The sequence below is a fragment of the Elephantulus edwardii genome, unplaced genomic scaffold (assembly GCF_000299155.1).
Source record: "Elephantulus edwardii isolate Elephantulus edwardi_28Jun2011 unplaced genomic scaffold, EleEdw1.0 scaffold00044, whole genome shotgun sequence".
Classification (NCBI taxonomy): Eukaryota; Metazoa; Chordata; class Mammalia; order Macroscelidea; family Macroscelididae; genus Elephantulus; species Elephantulus edwardii.
Genome location: NW_006399794.1, coordinates 15,653,749 through 15,670,135, shown reverse-complemented (window position 1 = coordinate 15,670,135; position 16,387 = coordinate 15,653,749). Strand labels below are relative to the sequence as shown.

The window sequence follows — 16,387 nt, the reverse complement described above, 5'->3', positions numbered from 1 at the left end:
CCAAGGACCCACCCACCCCAAACAAAAACAAAACAGAACAAAACAAATCCCACCGTAACCAGACCTTTGGAGTAGTAGCTGGAGAAGCGAGGTGCTGAGGGTCAGGCTGGCTCCCTGCAAAAGTCTGTAGGGTGGGGAGGTGGGTCTCAAGCGGGAGCCTTCCCAGTTCTAGAGGCCACAGCTGACCCCTTAGCTCTGGGGATCCTTCCTGAAGGGGTGCCCCTGGCAGGAGGGGACTTGAAGAAGAAAGGGCCAGTGGTCAGAGAGAAAGGATTCCTAGGTCTGCCCTCAAGGTGACCATATGTGCCAGTGCATGAGACACAGGGAGGGAGGAGGCTGGGGATAGGGAGGGGCACTGTAAGGAGAGCAAGATGGTGCTTTTTTCTTACCTGTAGGCCAGGAAGAACCATGTCTATGGCCCACCAGTACTCCCCAACTGAGAAACCACTAAAGGCACTGCTGACAAGCTGAGATAGGCCAAGGCTGGTAGGTCACCCAGAAGGGAATCACTGGGCCCCAATAGTTGTCATCTTGTTTTGGTTATCCAAGGGGACCTGGCCCTTGGCTCTGATCATGGTGGGCAGCCTAATCAGAATGGGTTCATGAACTGTTATGCTGAAGGGCTGTGGTTTTAGTGCCCTGGATGTGCAGAGTGTGTGTTTGTGTTTGTGTGTGTGTGTGTGTGTGTAACTGGAGGAGGGAGCATTGGTCCTTCTAGAAAGGCTGACAGGGCCCTAGGCTGCCATAAGAATAGGGTGTCCCCTCTTCTGTCATTTCCTCAAATTACCTCCTGCCTTAGGTCATTGCATAAATAAGTGCTTGGGAAAGTACACATTGAAAAAGGAACATAAATACTGTACATGGGAAGGGATTTTATCCCCAGTCTTCCTGTTGCCCCCATAAACCCTCCAAATATTGCACATGGCCCTCCCCAGTCACATGGGGTCCAGGCCTGGCCGTGTCTTTGGTAGAAGCTCCAGGGACAAAGGTCCACGTGCTCGCATGCCCCACCACAACTGGGAGCACCGAGCAGCCAGAGGGTCAGGAGAGGAGGCGGCCTAGCTGGCTGTGGTGTTCCTCCTGGAATGCCTGGAGCAGATGGGAGGGAGCCCATGCAGGCACACGTGTGCCCCTGGCCAGACGCCCATCAGAGTCGGTGTGTGGGCTGGGAAGAGGCAAGCAGGCTGAGGGCGGGCAGGTGGGGGAGTCCTGGGCCTTGGTGGAGAGGGTCACACCCTCCATAGGAGGAGGTGGTTTGTGCTGTCATCTCGGCCCACGGTCTCACTGCTGCTGCCGCCCCCACTGCTGAGCCGGAAGTCCTCATAGCCATCACCACCACTGATGACCAGCATTTTAGGCCTGGCTGAGGTGGAACCTCGGTATCGGGAGGAGTCCTGGTGCTCCAGTGATGGCAGCTTCTCGGGGCCTGGGGGGGGGAGAGGGAGGAGCCATCAGCCAGAGGGGGCTGCATTATCCCCTCAGCACTCACACCCCAGCAGGAGACAGGAAGCCATGCACACTTCTACTTCCTCTTAGCCAGGAATGTATTCAGAAAGAAATGTTCAATTTCTGGCTGGCAGATCACTTCTTGTCTCCCTGTACTTTCTAGTTAGGGACTGCTTAACATCTTACCAACAGACACAACACTTCCTACCTCTTCTGATTGTTGCTGTGAGGTGATGTCTAGTCAGTTTTCTTTCTGGCTGTGTGATCTTTATGGAAACGACTGACCAGCTCTTTCCCTGCTGAGCTGATGGGTGACTTCAAACCATCAACTTTTCAGACAGCAGCCGTGCACTACCCAGTGTACCACCAGGCCTTTGTTCTCATTTGATTACTCAGAACCTCCCCTTAGTACTCATGTCCTAATTCCAACTACCCTTTTCCAATTAAACAGCTTAGACTCAGTTATACAGACGGCTCCTGACCAAGGCCTCACTGTTTTCTAATTCCCATACGCCACTTCCTCTGGGGAATATGGCTTCCTGTCCTCAACACAAGACATTTCTAATTGTGACCTCCCTGATACACATCATTTCCTAGGACGCTTTACTTTCTAATCCTCATCCATTTCCTGTCCTATATGCCATTTTTAGTTCTTGTTTTCTGGTTCTATTTCTATTTCCTGCTCTGCACATCACTTCCTGATTCTACTTCCTGTCCTTTATACCCTTTGCAGTTCCATTTTATTTCCTGTTGTATATACTTTCCTGTGTCACATTCTAGTGCTTAGCTATTGTTCATGCCCTGTTTCCCATTATGTGTCTTTGGGTAGAATTTTACACACACATCACATCCTAAATTTAATTTTGGGTTTTTTCATAGCCTACCTCTGATAATGTGCTCTCCTTTCTCTCCTTTAAAAAAAAATCTCTTCTGGTAGGCCAGTGAGGGTCCTAACCCAAAAGCTGAGGGTCCCTACCTAGGTGAGAGTAGGTTGTTCAGACCCACCTGTGTCTGGGGGAGGTGGAGGGGTTGGGCAGAGCAGGTTGAAGCCATCTGGCAGTTGGACTGCAGCCAGAAAGCGGACATGGCCGGTGTGTCCCTGGCCTAGGCCAGCAGGGCTGAGCGGAGCCCGTGGGCAGCTGACAGTGCTGGGTGAGGTGGGCATGGTGAGCACGACACCTGCACTGGTGCCGACCCACAGCAGCTCTTCACACACCAGCAGCGCTGTGATCCGCAAGCAGGCAGCCTTGTGCTGACGGATGATGGCATCTGAGCCTGGGATGGGAAACAGACCAGAGCTGAGGCCAACTCCTGGCCCTGGCTCAGCTTCCCCACGCACTCCTCGATGACAGAGACAACAAAGTTCCCAGGAAGCACGCAGTGGTGGCTTGAGGTCAGTACCTGCCAGCATCCTGTGCACAGGAGGTGTGACATCCACCTCTGCCAGCTGCTCGAAGGTGTCTGGGTGGTAAAGACACACGTGGGCACTGCCTTTCAACGTCACCCACACGCCCAGGCTGGAGTCCACCATGCAGGCCACACTGCGGCTTGAATCCTGCCCCACGTAAAACGTGTGCTGTGGTTGGGATGATGGTAGAAAGCCGAAAAGTGAGTGGTAGACCTGTTCTCTCTGGTCCCTCCCTGCCTTGTGCTTCACAAAGGTCCATCTTCCCCTCCTAGAATTCACTGGAAACCTCTCCAGACAGCCCACATGGGCTGACAGTAATGGCTATCTTGGTCCCTGATCAGATGATTAACCTTTCAAATCTACTTCTCTGGAGCTTCCCTACTCTAACTTCAGGTGGTAAAATGATGGTGCCCTCTCCCCATGAAGCATGAATGATCAAAGAACTTCAAAGCTTGGAGAGCTGGTTTAGGACCAGCCACTGACCTCTCCTGGGCAGACAGAGAAGCTGAAGCCTAAGAGGAAAGAGTAACCTGCCCTAAGTCACAAGGCAAGTCAGTCTGAGCGCTAGGGCCTGAACTCAGGGACCCTGAGCCCAGCTGGTGAGGGGAAAATCAAGGGAAGTTGTTACCCTTGGATACCCTCGGGCTCAGTGGTAGGTATGTAAATGAGGCCAGGACCAAAAGCCAGAGTCTGTGCTAAGGTATACTGACATTAGCAAGGACTTTATCCTATTTCCAAAAGATTTTATCTAGTTCCTGAGTTGAGATATGCTAGAGAAGAAATAAAGATTAGAAGGACAGGGTCTGGGGACCACACGGTGGTCAGGGAAAGGCTTCAAGCCCTCAGCTGGGTCTATTTGTGGCCTAGGATCTTATCTTCCTCTCTTGGGCCTGGTTTACCCCAAGTCACTAATTCTGTCCCGACCCCTAGTACCTCCAGCTGCAGAGTGTCGGGGCTCAGGACGAGGACTCGGTTCTGGCAGCCACACCACAGCCGCCCACCCACAGATACCATCTTGGTGATGGGGTTCCCCTGAGTTCCCAGAGTCACGGATTTGAAGTTCTGAGGGTCCCAGAAATGACCTAAGATGAGAACAGAGCAAATGCAGTTCAGTATCACACTTAAGCTTCGACCTCCCCTAAAATGAAGGGATGTCATCATCATTTACAAATGAATACACTGAGGCCCTGAGATGGCCTGGGAGCTGCTCAAAGTCATATCTTTGGACTCCTGGTACCACCACGCCCAGGAGAGAGCGCCAACAGCAGCTGGCAGACACTCACCTGCTTCCCTCTGGTAGACTACAAGTTCTCCATTGGCCAGAGATACAAACACCTGATTATTTAGATACCTGAGCAGGGAAAAGAGGGCAAGTCAGAGATTTTAGGAGCTAAAACAGGCCCCCTATGATCCCCTGAGACCAATATAGTCAACAATAGAATGGCAATAGCGCCTAAGAGGTCTCCTCTTTCTACTGCCTCATTCTTCCGTTTGGGGGAACTTGACACAGAGAAGCCTCAGGCCACAGAGCCCGTAAGCTAGCCTAAAACCCTGTCCTCTTGCTTCTCTACGTCACAGAACAGAGGTGCCAACAGGGCAGGGGGACCAGGGTAACAGGAAGCCTATTCTGTGGCTGGGAAGGATCTGGATGGCGGAAGCCCTCCTGGTGTCTTACAGGATGCAGGTGACAGAGGCTGCGTGCTGGAGCTTCATGCTGTTCCTGCGATCTCGGATGCTGTCGGAGGACTGGTACACGTGGACACTGTGGATCAGGGGTGAGCACTGTGATGCATGCCAGGGGCACACCAGTCCCTAGAGATATCCGTTCCACCTCTCTGGCGCCACTGTCTCCTCTGTGCATGGTATCTTCCTGAGGTACAGATCTCACAGTCTCCCCTGGAACCACACAGCCCTCCTACTTCTGCTTCAGGAAACCATTTGATACCCTGGGGAAGGGAACGCAGGCTTCTGCCACCAGGCCCCAAAAGCCCGTGCCCTGCTCCTTACCAGCCATCCTCAGTGCCCAGCCAAACGGAGCTCTGGTAGGCTTCCGGGTCAACGCTCAGCAGGTCCTCCAGGCTGCCCCGGGTGAAGGAGCCGCGGCTGGAGCGGCGAAGGGCTCGCCCATCCATGGGGCTTGTGCCACAGGGGCCACCAGGCCCGAACGAGCCAGACAGTGGCAGGAAGCCAGGCTCCTGCTCCTCCTCAGAGCTGGTCGTCTCCACTGTGGCCTCCTTGGAGCTAGGGGTCTCCTCATCTGAAAGAATGGACTAATTACAAGTCCCCTCCTTCTCTTACCTGAGCCAGAGTCTTGTATCTTTCTAGGCCTCGGTTTCCCCTCAGTGTACTCCACCTGGCTGTGCCTTTCCACACCTGTTCCTCCCTATCTCTACAGCCTCTGCATCAGCACTGGGCTTGACACCAGGCTCACTGACAGCTCAGCGTCAGACTCCTGTCCCAGCCTGGCCTCCTGTGAACTACCTGACATACCGTGGTCAGAGAACACCTCCTTCATCCAGTACTCCAGCTTCCTTCACTCTATTCCAGGGTTCTCCACATGGGGCCCAACTGTCCCACTGCTCTCTGGTCCCTTGATGGATGTCACAGCCCCATCCACTCTGCTGGCCCTCATTGCTGTGTGTGCTAACAACCTGAGATCTGATCCCATGACTTCACATACAATGATCCTCCCTTATCAGGACCACACACTCTCTGGGCGTCCTTTTTGCAGGAAGGCTCCAAGGTGAAAACTCACTTCCAAAGCTGGAGGAGATGGTGGAGCGGCTGGCCTGGCTCTGCAGGGTCCCCGAGGGGCTGGGCGAAGACTCGTCATCTGAGTCACTATCAAAAGGCACTAACTCAGGACGAGTGTCACCCTCAGCAGGCCCTGGGGCCATCTCTAGGCCAGAGCCTGCAATGGAGATGTGCAGACAGGGTTGGGGCCCCGCCTCCGTCAGCGTGGCTGCTTCCTCGTCAGTGGCGGCTTCAGCGTCCAGTTCTGGCCCTGTAGCCTCTGGTGCTGTCTCAGGGGGGTTCCCCAGTGAAGGGAGCCCTTCCCTGTGAGATCAAATAGGAGGGGTAAAAGCTGCTGGGAGCCAAGCGTCTGTCAGCTCTGTCCTCAAGCCCACTGAACCCCACCCAGGGGCATGTCCATCTCCCACACAGCCAGGTCCACTCAGCCCCACATACATCCACTTCCTCTAACCCACCCATAAGCAATGTTAGCTGGGCCCTGTGTATGCTGCAGGCAGACAATCTCCCAGGTCCCGTGGCCCCTCGGCTTCCCTAGGACTCACTGGTTGCAGCGGCGCTGCAGGCCGGGCACTGCCCCGATGCAGAGGATGCGGGCGGAGCAGACGGCGATGCAGGCCTCCACATCGGGCTCTGCACGCAGGCTCAGCAGGCACACCTGGCCCACATAGCCATCACTGTTGCAAACCCACACCTCAGGTGCGGGCTCTGGGCAGCTGCTCAGGGTGGGGGCAGCACAGGAGAACTGCAGGAGGCACAAGTGGACAGAGGATGGTGAATAGAGGGACCACAGCCAGCTTGGGGCTGCTTGACCCCCACCCCCCCAAACAGAGGGAGGGAGGCCTGCACGGGTGTGCACAGATGTAACAGCACAACCTCACATACAAATGTGTACACAAACACACAATACTCTTAACACACCAGACACTCACACCTATGTGACTGTGCCATCACCCATGTACATGAAATAGAATTGTGTGTACATGCATACACCAAATATAATTATGTGTATATGCATGTGACAAACGTGACACTGGTAACCTCTGTACATGCTCTGTAGGCAGATGCACATGCGCATGAATGAAACAATTTCCCATCATATGTAGAGCTTTTGCTTAAATGCAGATGTAGACACATATAAGGCATTTATATAGACTTTGCATGTCCACATGTGTTTAAGAGGTATATAGTCAAAGGCATATGATACAAAGTCAATATTCAAGACAGGTACATAATGTACAAAATAAAAGGACATGAATCATGCCAGCTTTGAGCACATGTTCCCAAGTTGCCCACGTGCAGACACACCTGCATGCCGCTCCTGGTTTTCATGATGGGGATGGCCTTCAGGAACTCAGGGTCTAAACAGCTTTTGCTAGATGCTGTGGTGATGGACAGAACATAGAAAAAGGGATGGGGCAGGAGACAGACTGCTCAGTACTTACTGCCCTGGTCCTGTCCCTGCCCCATTTTCCTTCTTCCCCTGCCTCTCAGGGTCTCTCAGGAGAGGGGCAGTGTCCAGGCCACACCAGAAGGAAGTGGCTGGGAGTTATGTGCAACTTGTCTTTGGTCTTGGTTTTAATATCTGTCCAATAAAGGAGTTGAACCCAAAGGTCTCTAAGGATCTCCTAGAGGCCACAGACCATGATCAAAAGGTTTTTTTTTCTAACCCAGGTCTGCTGAGAGACAGAGAGAGCACATGTGTTGTAGGGTATGGGGAGGAGGTGATTCTGGGAGGAGAGAACAAGCAAGGGTCCTGGCTCACCCAGCTTCCTCTTGGCCTCATCAAAAGCTTGCTCAAAGCCGAGGCGGGCGTCAGGGTGGGGGAACTCAAAGATGAAGGAGTCAGTGCCCTCGGGCCTCGTGGTGCACAGCTCCAGCTTGGTGGGTGGGAAGGAGAGAGCATAGCACAGAGCTTGCTTCTCTGACAGATCCCGGTGCATGGCAGCTGACAGGTCCCGCAGCGCATCATCCAGGTTCTGTGGGGAAGAGGGCTGAGGCCTCAGACTTCTGCTCCTGTCTCTGACAGTGTGTACCAAGATGTGCCTTGCCCCTCAGACAGAAAATGGGACTCTATCTTCCTTCAACCCAATCACCTGGCTTCCTCCTCTACAAGCCAGGGTGGTCCCCTGTCATCCTTCAGACGGGGATGGAGCCACGCCTCCACACTCATGAAAAACACATTACTCTTCTCAGTTTGATGGGCAGGATGTCTTTTCCCTCAGGCAGTGGCAGGAGTGTCTGCCCCTCAGGCTCAGGGAACCGTGCTCCCACCTCAGGCAAAGGGCACTGACCTGGTGGGGAAAAGCAATGCTCTCGGAGAGCTTGCTCATCTGGCCCAGGGTGGTCAGGTCCTCGTCCAGACGGCTGATGGCCTTCTGAATGTTCTCCCGATTGGTAGCCTGGGATGCCCCTGGGGGAGGCAGAGGAAGGCCAGACACTGAAACATGGTCAGGAAGAGCGGCTGGGCACAGGATCTGGAGTCCAGAACCTGTACTTATCCTGCAAGCCCTTCTCTTGACCTAGCTGCAGCCTAGTCCTCTCCACACACCTACACACACACTCTGTTCCCAGGTAGGAACTGCTACAGCAGCAGCTACAGGAACCTCCAGGCTTCATCGCTGGACAGAGTTGGGTTCAGAGTCTAGTGCTGCCTTCACTCTCAGCAAATGTGGGCATTGCATGTCACATCTCAGCCTCAGTATCCTCATCTGTAACCTAGGTGAAAACACCTCTACCTCTCAGGTTGGTAACAAGGATTAAATGAGAGGTACTAGGGAGGACCAGCCTGAGAGGGTTTCCACATTTGCACTTTTGCTAAGGCAAACTTGCCCCTGACAGGGTAGTCATGCTAGTATCATGTGACATTCTTCCAAACTGATTTTCCTAGGGGATTCTCTGGCTCAAGGCAACTTATTAGACAGGAGATCTATAAACAAGAATGACTCAAACAGATTTATGTGCTGTCAAGACAGATTGAAATCACAGCTGGCCCTCCAGTGGGTTTTCAGAGGCAGCAGATTATAAGGAAGAAGACTGCTTATCTTTTTCTTGTGGGGCTGGTGGATTTGAAATGCCCGTCTTTGGGTTGGCAGGACAATTCCTTACCACCAGGCCACCTGAGCCCCCAAAATAGGTCATTTAGGCCAACTAGAAGTCTTCACAAAGTTGAACCAGACCAGTCAGTTAAGGAGTCCTGGTGGTACAGCAGTAAAAGGGCTCAGATGCTGACCATAAAGCTGTCAGTTCAAACTTACCAGCCTCTCTGTGGGAGATGCGATAATCTGCTTCTGTAAAGAGCCTTGGAAACCCTGGGGGACAGGTCTACTTTGTTGTAGAGAGTTGCTGTGAGTTAGAGTGAACTCGATGGCAGTGGGTCTGGTTTTTTCGGTTGGTTACTTAAAAAGCTGACATTAAACTATAGCAAGATTGTAGGATTATAGCAAGAGTACCAGAGAAGTCAGGCTGAAGTAGAGGGAAATCCAGAATAGGGAGGACAAGAAACCAAGGATGATTAAAGGCAACAACTAACAGAGGTAATGGAAAATGGAGATGACCTAAGAGAAGAATGGGGAAAAGACAGCAGTATTTAACCCAAAGGGACTTTTAGTTCCTGGTATGTTTCAAGTTCCAGTCCACGTATTCTTATAATAAACTCCCCTTTTTCTTGAGGTACCTTGAGTAAATGTCTCTCTCACACCTGAAGGAGCCTAACAAGCAAATTAAAATCAGAAGTGAGGTTTGCTGGATGCCAGCGGAGCAGTTCATAGTAGATGGAGAAAAACCATTCATAGAGCCCATGGTTCCTTGAGACCAGCAACATGCTCAGTGTGGGCAAGGCCTTGAGGTCATGGCAGGGTTGCCTTAAAATAATCCCTGGGAGGTTATGGGCAGGAAGCTTGGACAGACACTCTTCACATCACTGCACAACATGCAGTGGGGAGTGGCCCGACAAACCAAGATTTTACAAACCTCAAGTCCCCAGGAGCAAAGGTATCAGGTGGCTCCCAGAAAAATTCAGGGCTGAAAGCAGGAGACTGTGCCTGACTCAGAGCCACATGGCCCAGGGTACCGGCTCAGGAACAGAATAAAAAGGCAGACGGCTCAGCAGGTTGTGCAGTTACAGCTGACACTGAGGTTCTGTGGTGGTGCAGCCTCCCGTGGGGCGCTGGGGGAGCAGACAGCACAGGCAGTCAGATGTGCTGACCAAGGGATTCGTGTCCCCATCGGACAGGGAGCAAGGAGCCACTGGCCTGGATTCCACTGTCCTATCTCAGAAGTGATGGTTCCAATAGCTGGTCCCAGAAGTCAGCCTAGGACTCACACTGCCAGGAGTGGACGCTCAGGACCAGTGGCCCATGATGGACTGTGACCTTCCCTTCACTGGGCCAGAGTCAGAACACCCAAGTTTTAAAATCAAGGGCTAAAGGCTTCCCTCTTTTTTATATTTTCTGAGTGACATTTTCTTTTCCTGTTTCCTTCTAACTTTGTTTCTCAGGTGTATTGCTGGTAGACACAATTTTGGGCCATAGGCTGTGGAATAATTAAGAAAGACCTGGATGATATAATGATGGTGTTAGCAGAGAAATGGAGCCTAAAACAGACACGGAGTTTTAGAGATGGCCTCCTAACCAGGAAGGGACACGGGCACCTGAGATGACCCTGTGGGGAGTGAGGGGCTGGAGTTACAAGGAAGACGAGAAAACCCCAAGAACAGAGGAGCATGGGCTGCTGTAAGGAGTGAAAGAGAAGAGAGAGAGATGAATATATGACATGGCAGAAATGCCCCTTGAGGTTGGTTCAGCTCCTGACAGTATCAGCCCCAAATAATCTTTCCAGTTGTCCCCTTTTCTTGTACTAACTTAAGTGTGTCTCTTTTCCTCATGTACAAAATCACAGAACCATAAGAGTCTAGAATAACTTAATATTACGGGCACCTGCATGAGATGATGCAGATGAATTCATGACTAAGGACAACTCTACCAGTTCTCCTCGCATCTTCACCTGCCTCGTTTTCCTGCTGGTCTGACCCAGTGAGTGCCAACCAGGTCAGCAAGCTCCTTCATACTTGATGGGAAAGTGGGGGCCACGGCAAGAATGCAGACAGACAGATATACGGCTGGCCTGGCTATGCTCAGGTTTCCTGGAGAGCATCTCAAGATACCCGGATACCCAGGAAGTGGATCCGTCCTACCTTTGATGATGTCTGCATCTTCCAGGGGAAGCTTCCACAGCAGCTTGTACTTGCTGGCCGTGTCGATGACGCTGGCTGCCGTGTACCTGTATGGAGCCAACAGGATGCTCTGGGCAGGGTGGGAGGGGGGCACAGGGAAGCAACATGCTCCTCACTGTCCGCATCACCCACCCTACCCGGCCACTCACAGGCTCATGGAGCTGCGCCGCAGGGACCCTGACTTCCGCTTCAGGGTGGTGCAGACAATGAGGTCTGTGAACAGGAAGAGGGACCGGTCCTTCTTGCCACCGACTGCCTTCTGTGGGACCCAAGGCAGCATTCAGGCTGGGTGGACATAGTCCCAAAGCCTATCTTCTTATCTACAGTGCCCAAGGGAACAGTGAGGCCCAGGGAGGGATGAGGGCACTCCCTTGGGCAGACAGTGGGCCAGTTCTTACCACTTCAATGACCATTTCCTGCCTCAGGAACCGTCGCAGAGGGGCCTGGAGCTGCAGGGCAGGAAGTACAAGATTGAAGGCTAGTCATCAATTCCCTCCAGAGACCCCAGTGACTGTTCAGTCTTGCCCATGGGCCCAGGTCAGCGGAAGTAACAATCTCAGAACACTGTGTCATCAGGCTAAGGGGACAGATGGTGAAGGACAGACATGACAGAGACATGGATGTGGACAGAAACATGGACACACAGCCATGATCAAAGGTGAGTGCAGATATAGAGACATGGACTGGACATGGTCACTGGTGACTATAGAAGTGGACACTGACATGCTTGCAGGTGACCACAGATGTGGACATGCACATAACCACAATCACATTGATGATAGACATGGACTTGACACAGCCATGATCCCAGGAGACCACAGATGGAAGCACGACACGGCCACAGCACAAGTGACCAGGGATGCAAACACAGAGCAGATGGACAGAGCGGTAGAGTGAGGTTGCACGCACATCCTCCATGCCCTCGATGTGGGCCTCGATCTCCTGCAGCACGCGTGCATGCCGCTCAGCTTCCTCAGCGCTCCGCACGCCCTTGTTGATGCGCTCAGCCACCTGCTTGATGTTCCGCTGTGCATCCAGCAGGAGTGGGTGGTCTGGGTGGTCCTCAGGTGTGTGCTTCAGGAGGTCCTGGGGTGGAATGGGGACCATGTCAGCCTGCTTGAGTGGATGCTCCCCAGCCCTCAAACCTTAGAATGACTACTGCTGCAGGAGGGACCATGGGCAGGCACCTTTCCTACCTGAGCCCGGGGTGGGGTGGGGGTGGGGGTCCTCTGATGCTAGGCTTAAAAAAGCAGGGCCGCAGGCTTCCTGTATCCCCAGAATTTCCAAGCCTTGTCCGCTTGGCCTCACACCTACCTTCACCAGAAGCTCGTAGCGTGGAATCCGCTGCACAGGTTTGATCATGAGGTCGGACAGCGCCTGCTTCTCCTTGTTCTCCCTCATGCTTTGCTGAAACCCGAAGCAAGGGAGATGTGTGCACGGTGGGAGAAGGACATGCAGGGAGGGGAGTGCCCTGGAAGCCCCCTCTAGCTCAGTCTGTGGCCTGAGGCTGGCCCACTGGCAGGGCTACGGGGACCAGGCTGGAAGTTCAGGGACTCCAAAGCTGAACCAAGGGTGAGGGCCACCCCATCCTCCCGCCCTACCCCACAGTACCTCCAGAAACTTGAGAAAGGCTGGCTTTGCCTCCTTAGCCACACGCACAGCGTCCTTTGCATTGAGGAAGTTATCGATATAAGCAGAGTAGATGTCGACCAAGACGTCCTTGGAGAACTGAGGGGTGAGGAGGCAGGGTGGGGCTCTTTGTAGTATCCTCACCCACCAATCCTGAATCTAGTTTTCACTGATTAATGAGTCAATATCGCCATCTCCCCAACAACTGCAAAGAACACAATCTCCTATGTCTTTGCCTCTAAGTGCTAAGAGTTGTACGTGCCCATGTATATAATACATATATACGTATTTGTGTACGTGCGTGTGTCCTATGAGCTCAGATCTGGCTCTCCCACTTCCAGCGGAGCAATTCCATCCTTTGATTCCAACCCCACCAATTCCAGCTAGTCAGGTCTCCCTGTTCACTGTGCTCTGGGATACAGACTATCCCAGCCACTGGGCCTTTGCCCACATAATTCTCTCTAAGCAGGAACTCCTTTCCATCCAATCTCATCTAGTCCTCAGCATGAGAGGTGTCTCACCTCTCTCAGGAGGAAGGTATTCCTGTCTGTCCAAGGGAAGCCCCACTGAAGTCAGGGCTCACAGCTGGTGGCTAGGACCTGCTTGCTGATGGATGACCAGGCTATATATGGAAATTCTCAATTGGAAGCCCTGGCTGGGAGACAGGACACCTGGGTTCCCATCTCAGCTGCACCAGGAATAGGCCAAGGTGAGACATATGACCTCTGGTGGTATTTCTGGCTTCCTCTAAGTCTCAGAGTCCCTGTCTCTCTAAGGTACCAGCTATCTCTGCAACATCACTACGTCTGGACAAGACAGGGCAGGGCAGAGAGTGAGCCTGCCCACAAGCCCTGGTTCTGGGACATGGTGACTCCTCCTGGGGACCCAGGCTTCCAACTTACGTCCATAGACTGAGTCAAAGCCCAGGCAGGGGCACTCAGTCCAAGCTGGGGTCTCATCACCCAAGGCCAAGGTTCTGGTCACATCAATTTCTAGGTCAGTAGGCTCAAGGCCTCATCCCACTTCATAGCACACACTTGAAAGGACATCTACAGCTCATAAAAATAGGTTCATTTTTGTTTGTTTTCTATAAATTTTTTGGAAGGATCTGTATGTTTCTGAAATGATTTGTTCAGGTCAAGAAAAGGGCTGGGGTCAATATCAACATCCAGTGGAGATCTGGGTTGGTATTGGTGACAGGAATCAGGGTCAGTTCACGGTCACCACGGGTGCTGGGGCCAGTGCCAATGTCTCATTCAACTGTGTGTGTGTGGGATCTGGGCTCAAATTCAGTGCCCCGTGCGGGGGTCAATGCCCAGCATCCACCCTGCTAAGGGGCTCGAGCTCGGAGAGGCTGCAGCAGTGGGCAGCGGGGCCACTCACCGACTGGATGAGCAGGTCTCCCACCTTCTGCTGGGCATGCCACGTCTGCACACAGTGCCGCACCTGCTCCAGGAACTGCTCGTGGTGCTGTAGGAGCTCAGGGATCTGGTCGAAAATCTCGTCCACCAGTGATGGGTCACACAGCAAGGAGTTCTCTGGCTGCTTCAGTGGTTGCATGTAGCCCTGAGAGGGTCCACAGGGTCAGTGCAGGTAACCTCAGAGAGACAAGACCCTCAACTCACCTGTACAGATGTGAGCAGACAGCCCTGTCGAGGGTCCCTGTGTGCCCCACATGGTATCACCTGGCCTGCAGGGCTCAGTGTCCTGACTCCTATACCTCCCTCGAAGGTAGGCACTCCAGGAGGGGGTGAAAAGGCCTATCCTCACACCTCTCCCTGGCCCGTAGGGTCTGGCTTAAGATAGGATGGGGCTACTCAGAAAAGGTTTTCTGGATGAATGAACAGAGATTGGAGTTTGGAAGGCAAGAAGCTGGGGCTCCCTGCAGGATCCACACCCCCGAACTCGTTCAGCAAATATTTACTGAGTATCTAATATGCTCCATTAATAAGACTGAAATGGAAAAAAAAAGACTAAAATGGGTATCATAAGACTCTTGAAACTTGGTCTTCAACAAAAAGTTAACTAAAGCAAATGCAAAAATGTTGGGAGTAAAAGAGAAGATTTAAAAGGGTGACTTGAGACAACAAAATAAAGTATTATAATGAAATGGGCAAAGGTCTGCAGTTAGGAAATCAAGAAGGAAGAATATGATTGATATTTCTCAAGCTGTAAGAACTGAAGTAAATAAAAAAATTCAAGCCCTGAGTTACAATATGGAAGGATCCTACAGGCAAAATATTCTATAATGTAGGAAGTATATAGAGTCATTGTACAAAAAAAAATTTAAAAAAATTGGCTGACACAGAAAAATTTCAAGAAACAACTTATGATTAAGAGGCAATGGTAATGAAGGAAGACTGAACAGATGCTGCTCTGAAGGACTTGGCAAAAAATAAGGCCCCAGGAATTGATGGAATACCAAATGACATATTTCAACAAACAGATGCTGCCCTAGATGTGCTCACTAGGTTGTGCCAAGAAATCTGGAGGACCTGGCCCGCTTATTGGAAGGGATCCATATTTATTCCCATTCTAAGAAAAGAGCAGGAAAATCATTGAACAATATCACTAATATCACACACAAGGAAAATCTTGCCGAAGATTATTGAAAATTATGACTGCGACACTATATCAACAGAGAGCTACCAGAAATATAAGTTGGGTTTAGAAGAGGTCATGGTACTAGAGACAATGTCAGATGGATCTTGGCTGAAAGCAGAGTACCAGAGGAATGTCTTATTTGTCTTTTACTGACTATGCAAAGGCATACGACTGTGTGGATCACAACAAACTGTGGCTAACTTTGAGAAGAAAGGGAATCCCAAAATACTTGATTGTGCTCATGCAAAACCTATACTTGAACCAGGATGCAGTCCTCTGAACAGAGCAAGGAAACACCTCATGGTTCAAAGTCAGAAAAGCAGTCTGTCAGGGATGTGTCCTGTCTCCAAGCTTTTTCAATCTACATCCAGAACAGACCGTTTGGAAGACTGGGCTTTATGAGGAGGAATGTGACATTGGAGGAATTGGAGGATTGATGGAGGACTCATCAACAACCGACAGTATGCAGATGACATAACCTTGCTTGCTGAAACAGAGAACCTGAAGCGCTTGCTGCAGAAGGGCAAGGACTGTAGTTTGCAATATGGATTGAAGCTCAACATCAAGAAGACAAAGATTCTCATCACTGGTGGGCTAACTGGCAGCACCATGGTAGATGGAGAAGAGAACTGAGGTTATTAACACAGCTTGTTCAGCTCCATGATCAACTCTCTTGGCACCAGCAGTCAGAAATCAAAAGACAAATTGCACTGAGGTAATAATCTGCTGTGAGGGACTTCTCCAGCGTACTGAGAAGCAACGATGTCAGTCTAAAGACTAAGGTGCACTTGATCCAGGTCACAGTCTTCACAATTACTTCCTATGAATCAGAGTTGGACAAGGACTAAGGATAGCAGAAGAAGAATTGAAGCCTTTGACTTATTGTGCTGGAGAACTGGAGAAGAGTCTTGAATATACCATGGACCATCAAGAAAACAAATAGGTTTATCTTAGAGAGGGTGAAACCAAGTTTCTCCTTGGAGGCTAGGATTTTGAAGCTCCATCTCACATACTATGGGCACGTGGCCAGGAGGGACCAGTCTTTGGAGAAGGACATCATGCTTGGAAGGCTGGATGGACAGTGCAGAAGAGGAAGACCCTGAATGAGATGGATTGATACAGTAACTGGGGCAATAAAGGTAGGTGTGTTGGAGTCAGTGAGACTGGCTCAGAACAGGGCAGGCTTCAAGGGAGTAATACTAATGTCGCTATGCGTTGAAGGCACCTAACAACAACAACAACAGGAATTATCAAAAGCAGATGGAAAAAATATACAGTCACTGTATATATAAAAAGAACTGGTCAATGTTTGACCA

General features: G+C 51.4%; 1 protein-coding gene across 1 annotated transcript in view; it reads right to left on the bottom strand.

Annotated features, from left to right (window-relative positions):
- Positions 1–1,229: 1,229 nt before the first annotated feature.
- The window catches only part of ARHGEF17 (Rho guanine nucleotide exchange factor (GEF) 17), a 62,034-nt gene continuing 46,876 nt past the window's right edge, over positions 1,230–16,387 (bottom strand). The window contains exons 4-22 of the mRNA XM_006885732.1: positions 13,851–14,033; positions 12,450–12,566; positions 12,153–12,245; positions 11,748–11,924; positions 11,237–11,287; positions 10,988–11,097; positions 10,800–10,885; positions 7,900–8,018; positions 7,371–7,584; positions 6,914–6,987; positions 6,151–6,350; positions 5,610–5,911; positions 4,862–5,111; positions 4,530–4,616; positions 4,138–4,205; positions 3,788–3,936; positions 2,848–3,022; positions 2,452–2,721; positions 1,230–1,426 (exon numbers count right to left, since the gene is read on the bottom strand). Of these exons, the coding sequence (XP_006885794.1) occupies positions 1,230–1,426; positions 2,452–2,721; positions 2,848–3,022; positions 3,788–3,936; positions 4,138–4,205; positions 4,530–4,616; positions 4,862–5,111; positions 5,610–5,911; positions 6,151–6,350; positions 6,914–6,987; positions 7,371–7,584; positions 7,900–8,018; positions 10,800–10,885; positions 10,988–11,097; positions 11,237–11,287; positions 11,748–11,924; positions 12,153–12,245; positions 12,450–12,566; positions 13,851–14,033 (2,922 nt within the window). The remainder of the gene's footprint in view (positions 1,427–2,451; positions 2,722–2,847; positions 3,023–3,787; positions 3,937–4,137; positions 4,206–4,529; positions 4,617–4,861; positions 5,112–5,609; positions 5,912–6,150; positions 6,351–6,913; positions 6,988–7,370; positions 7,585–7,899; positions 8,019–10,799; positions 10,886–10,987; positions 11,098–11,236; positions 11,288–11,747; positions 11,925–12,152; positions 12,246–12,449; positions 12,567–13,850; positions 14,034–16,387) is intronic.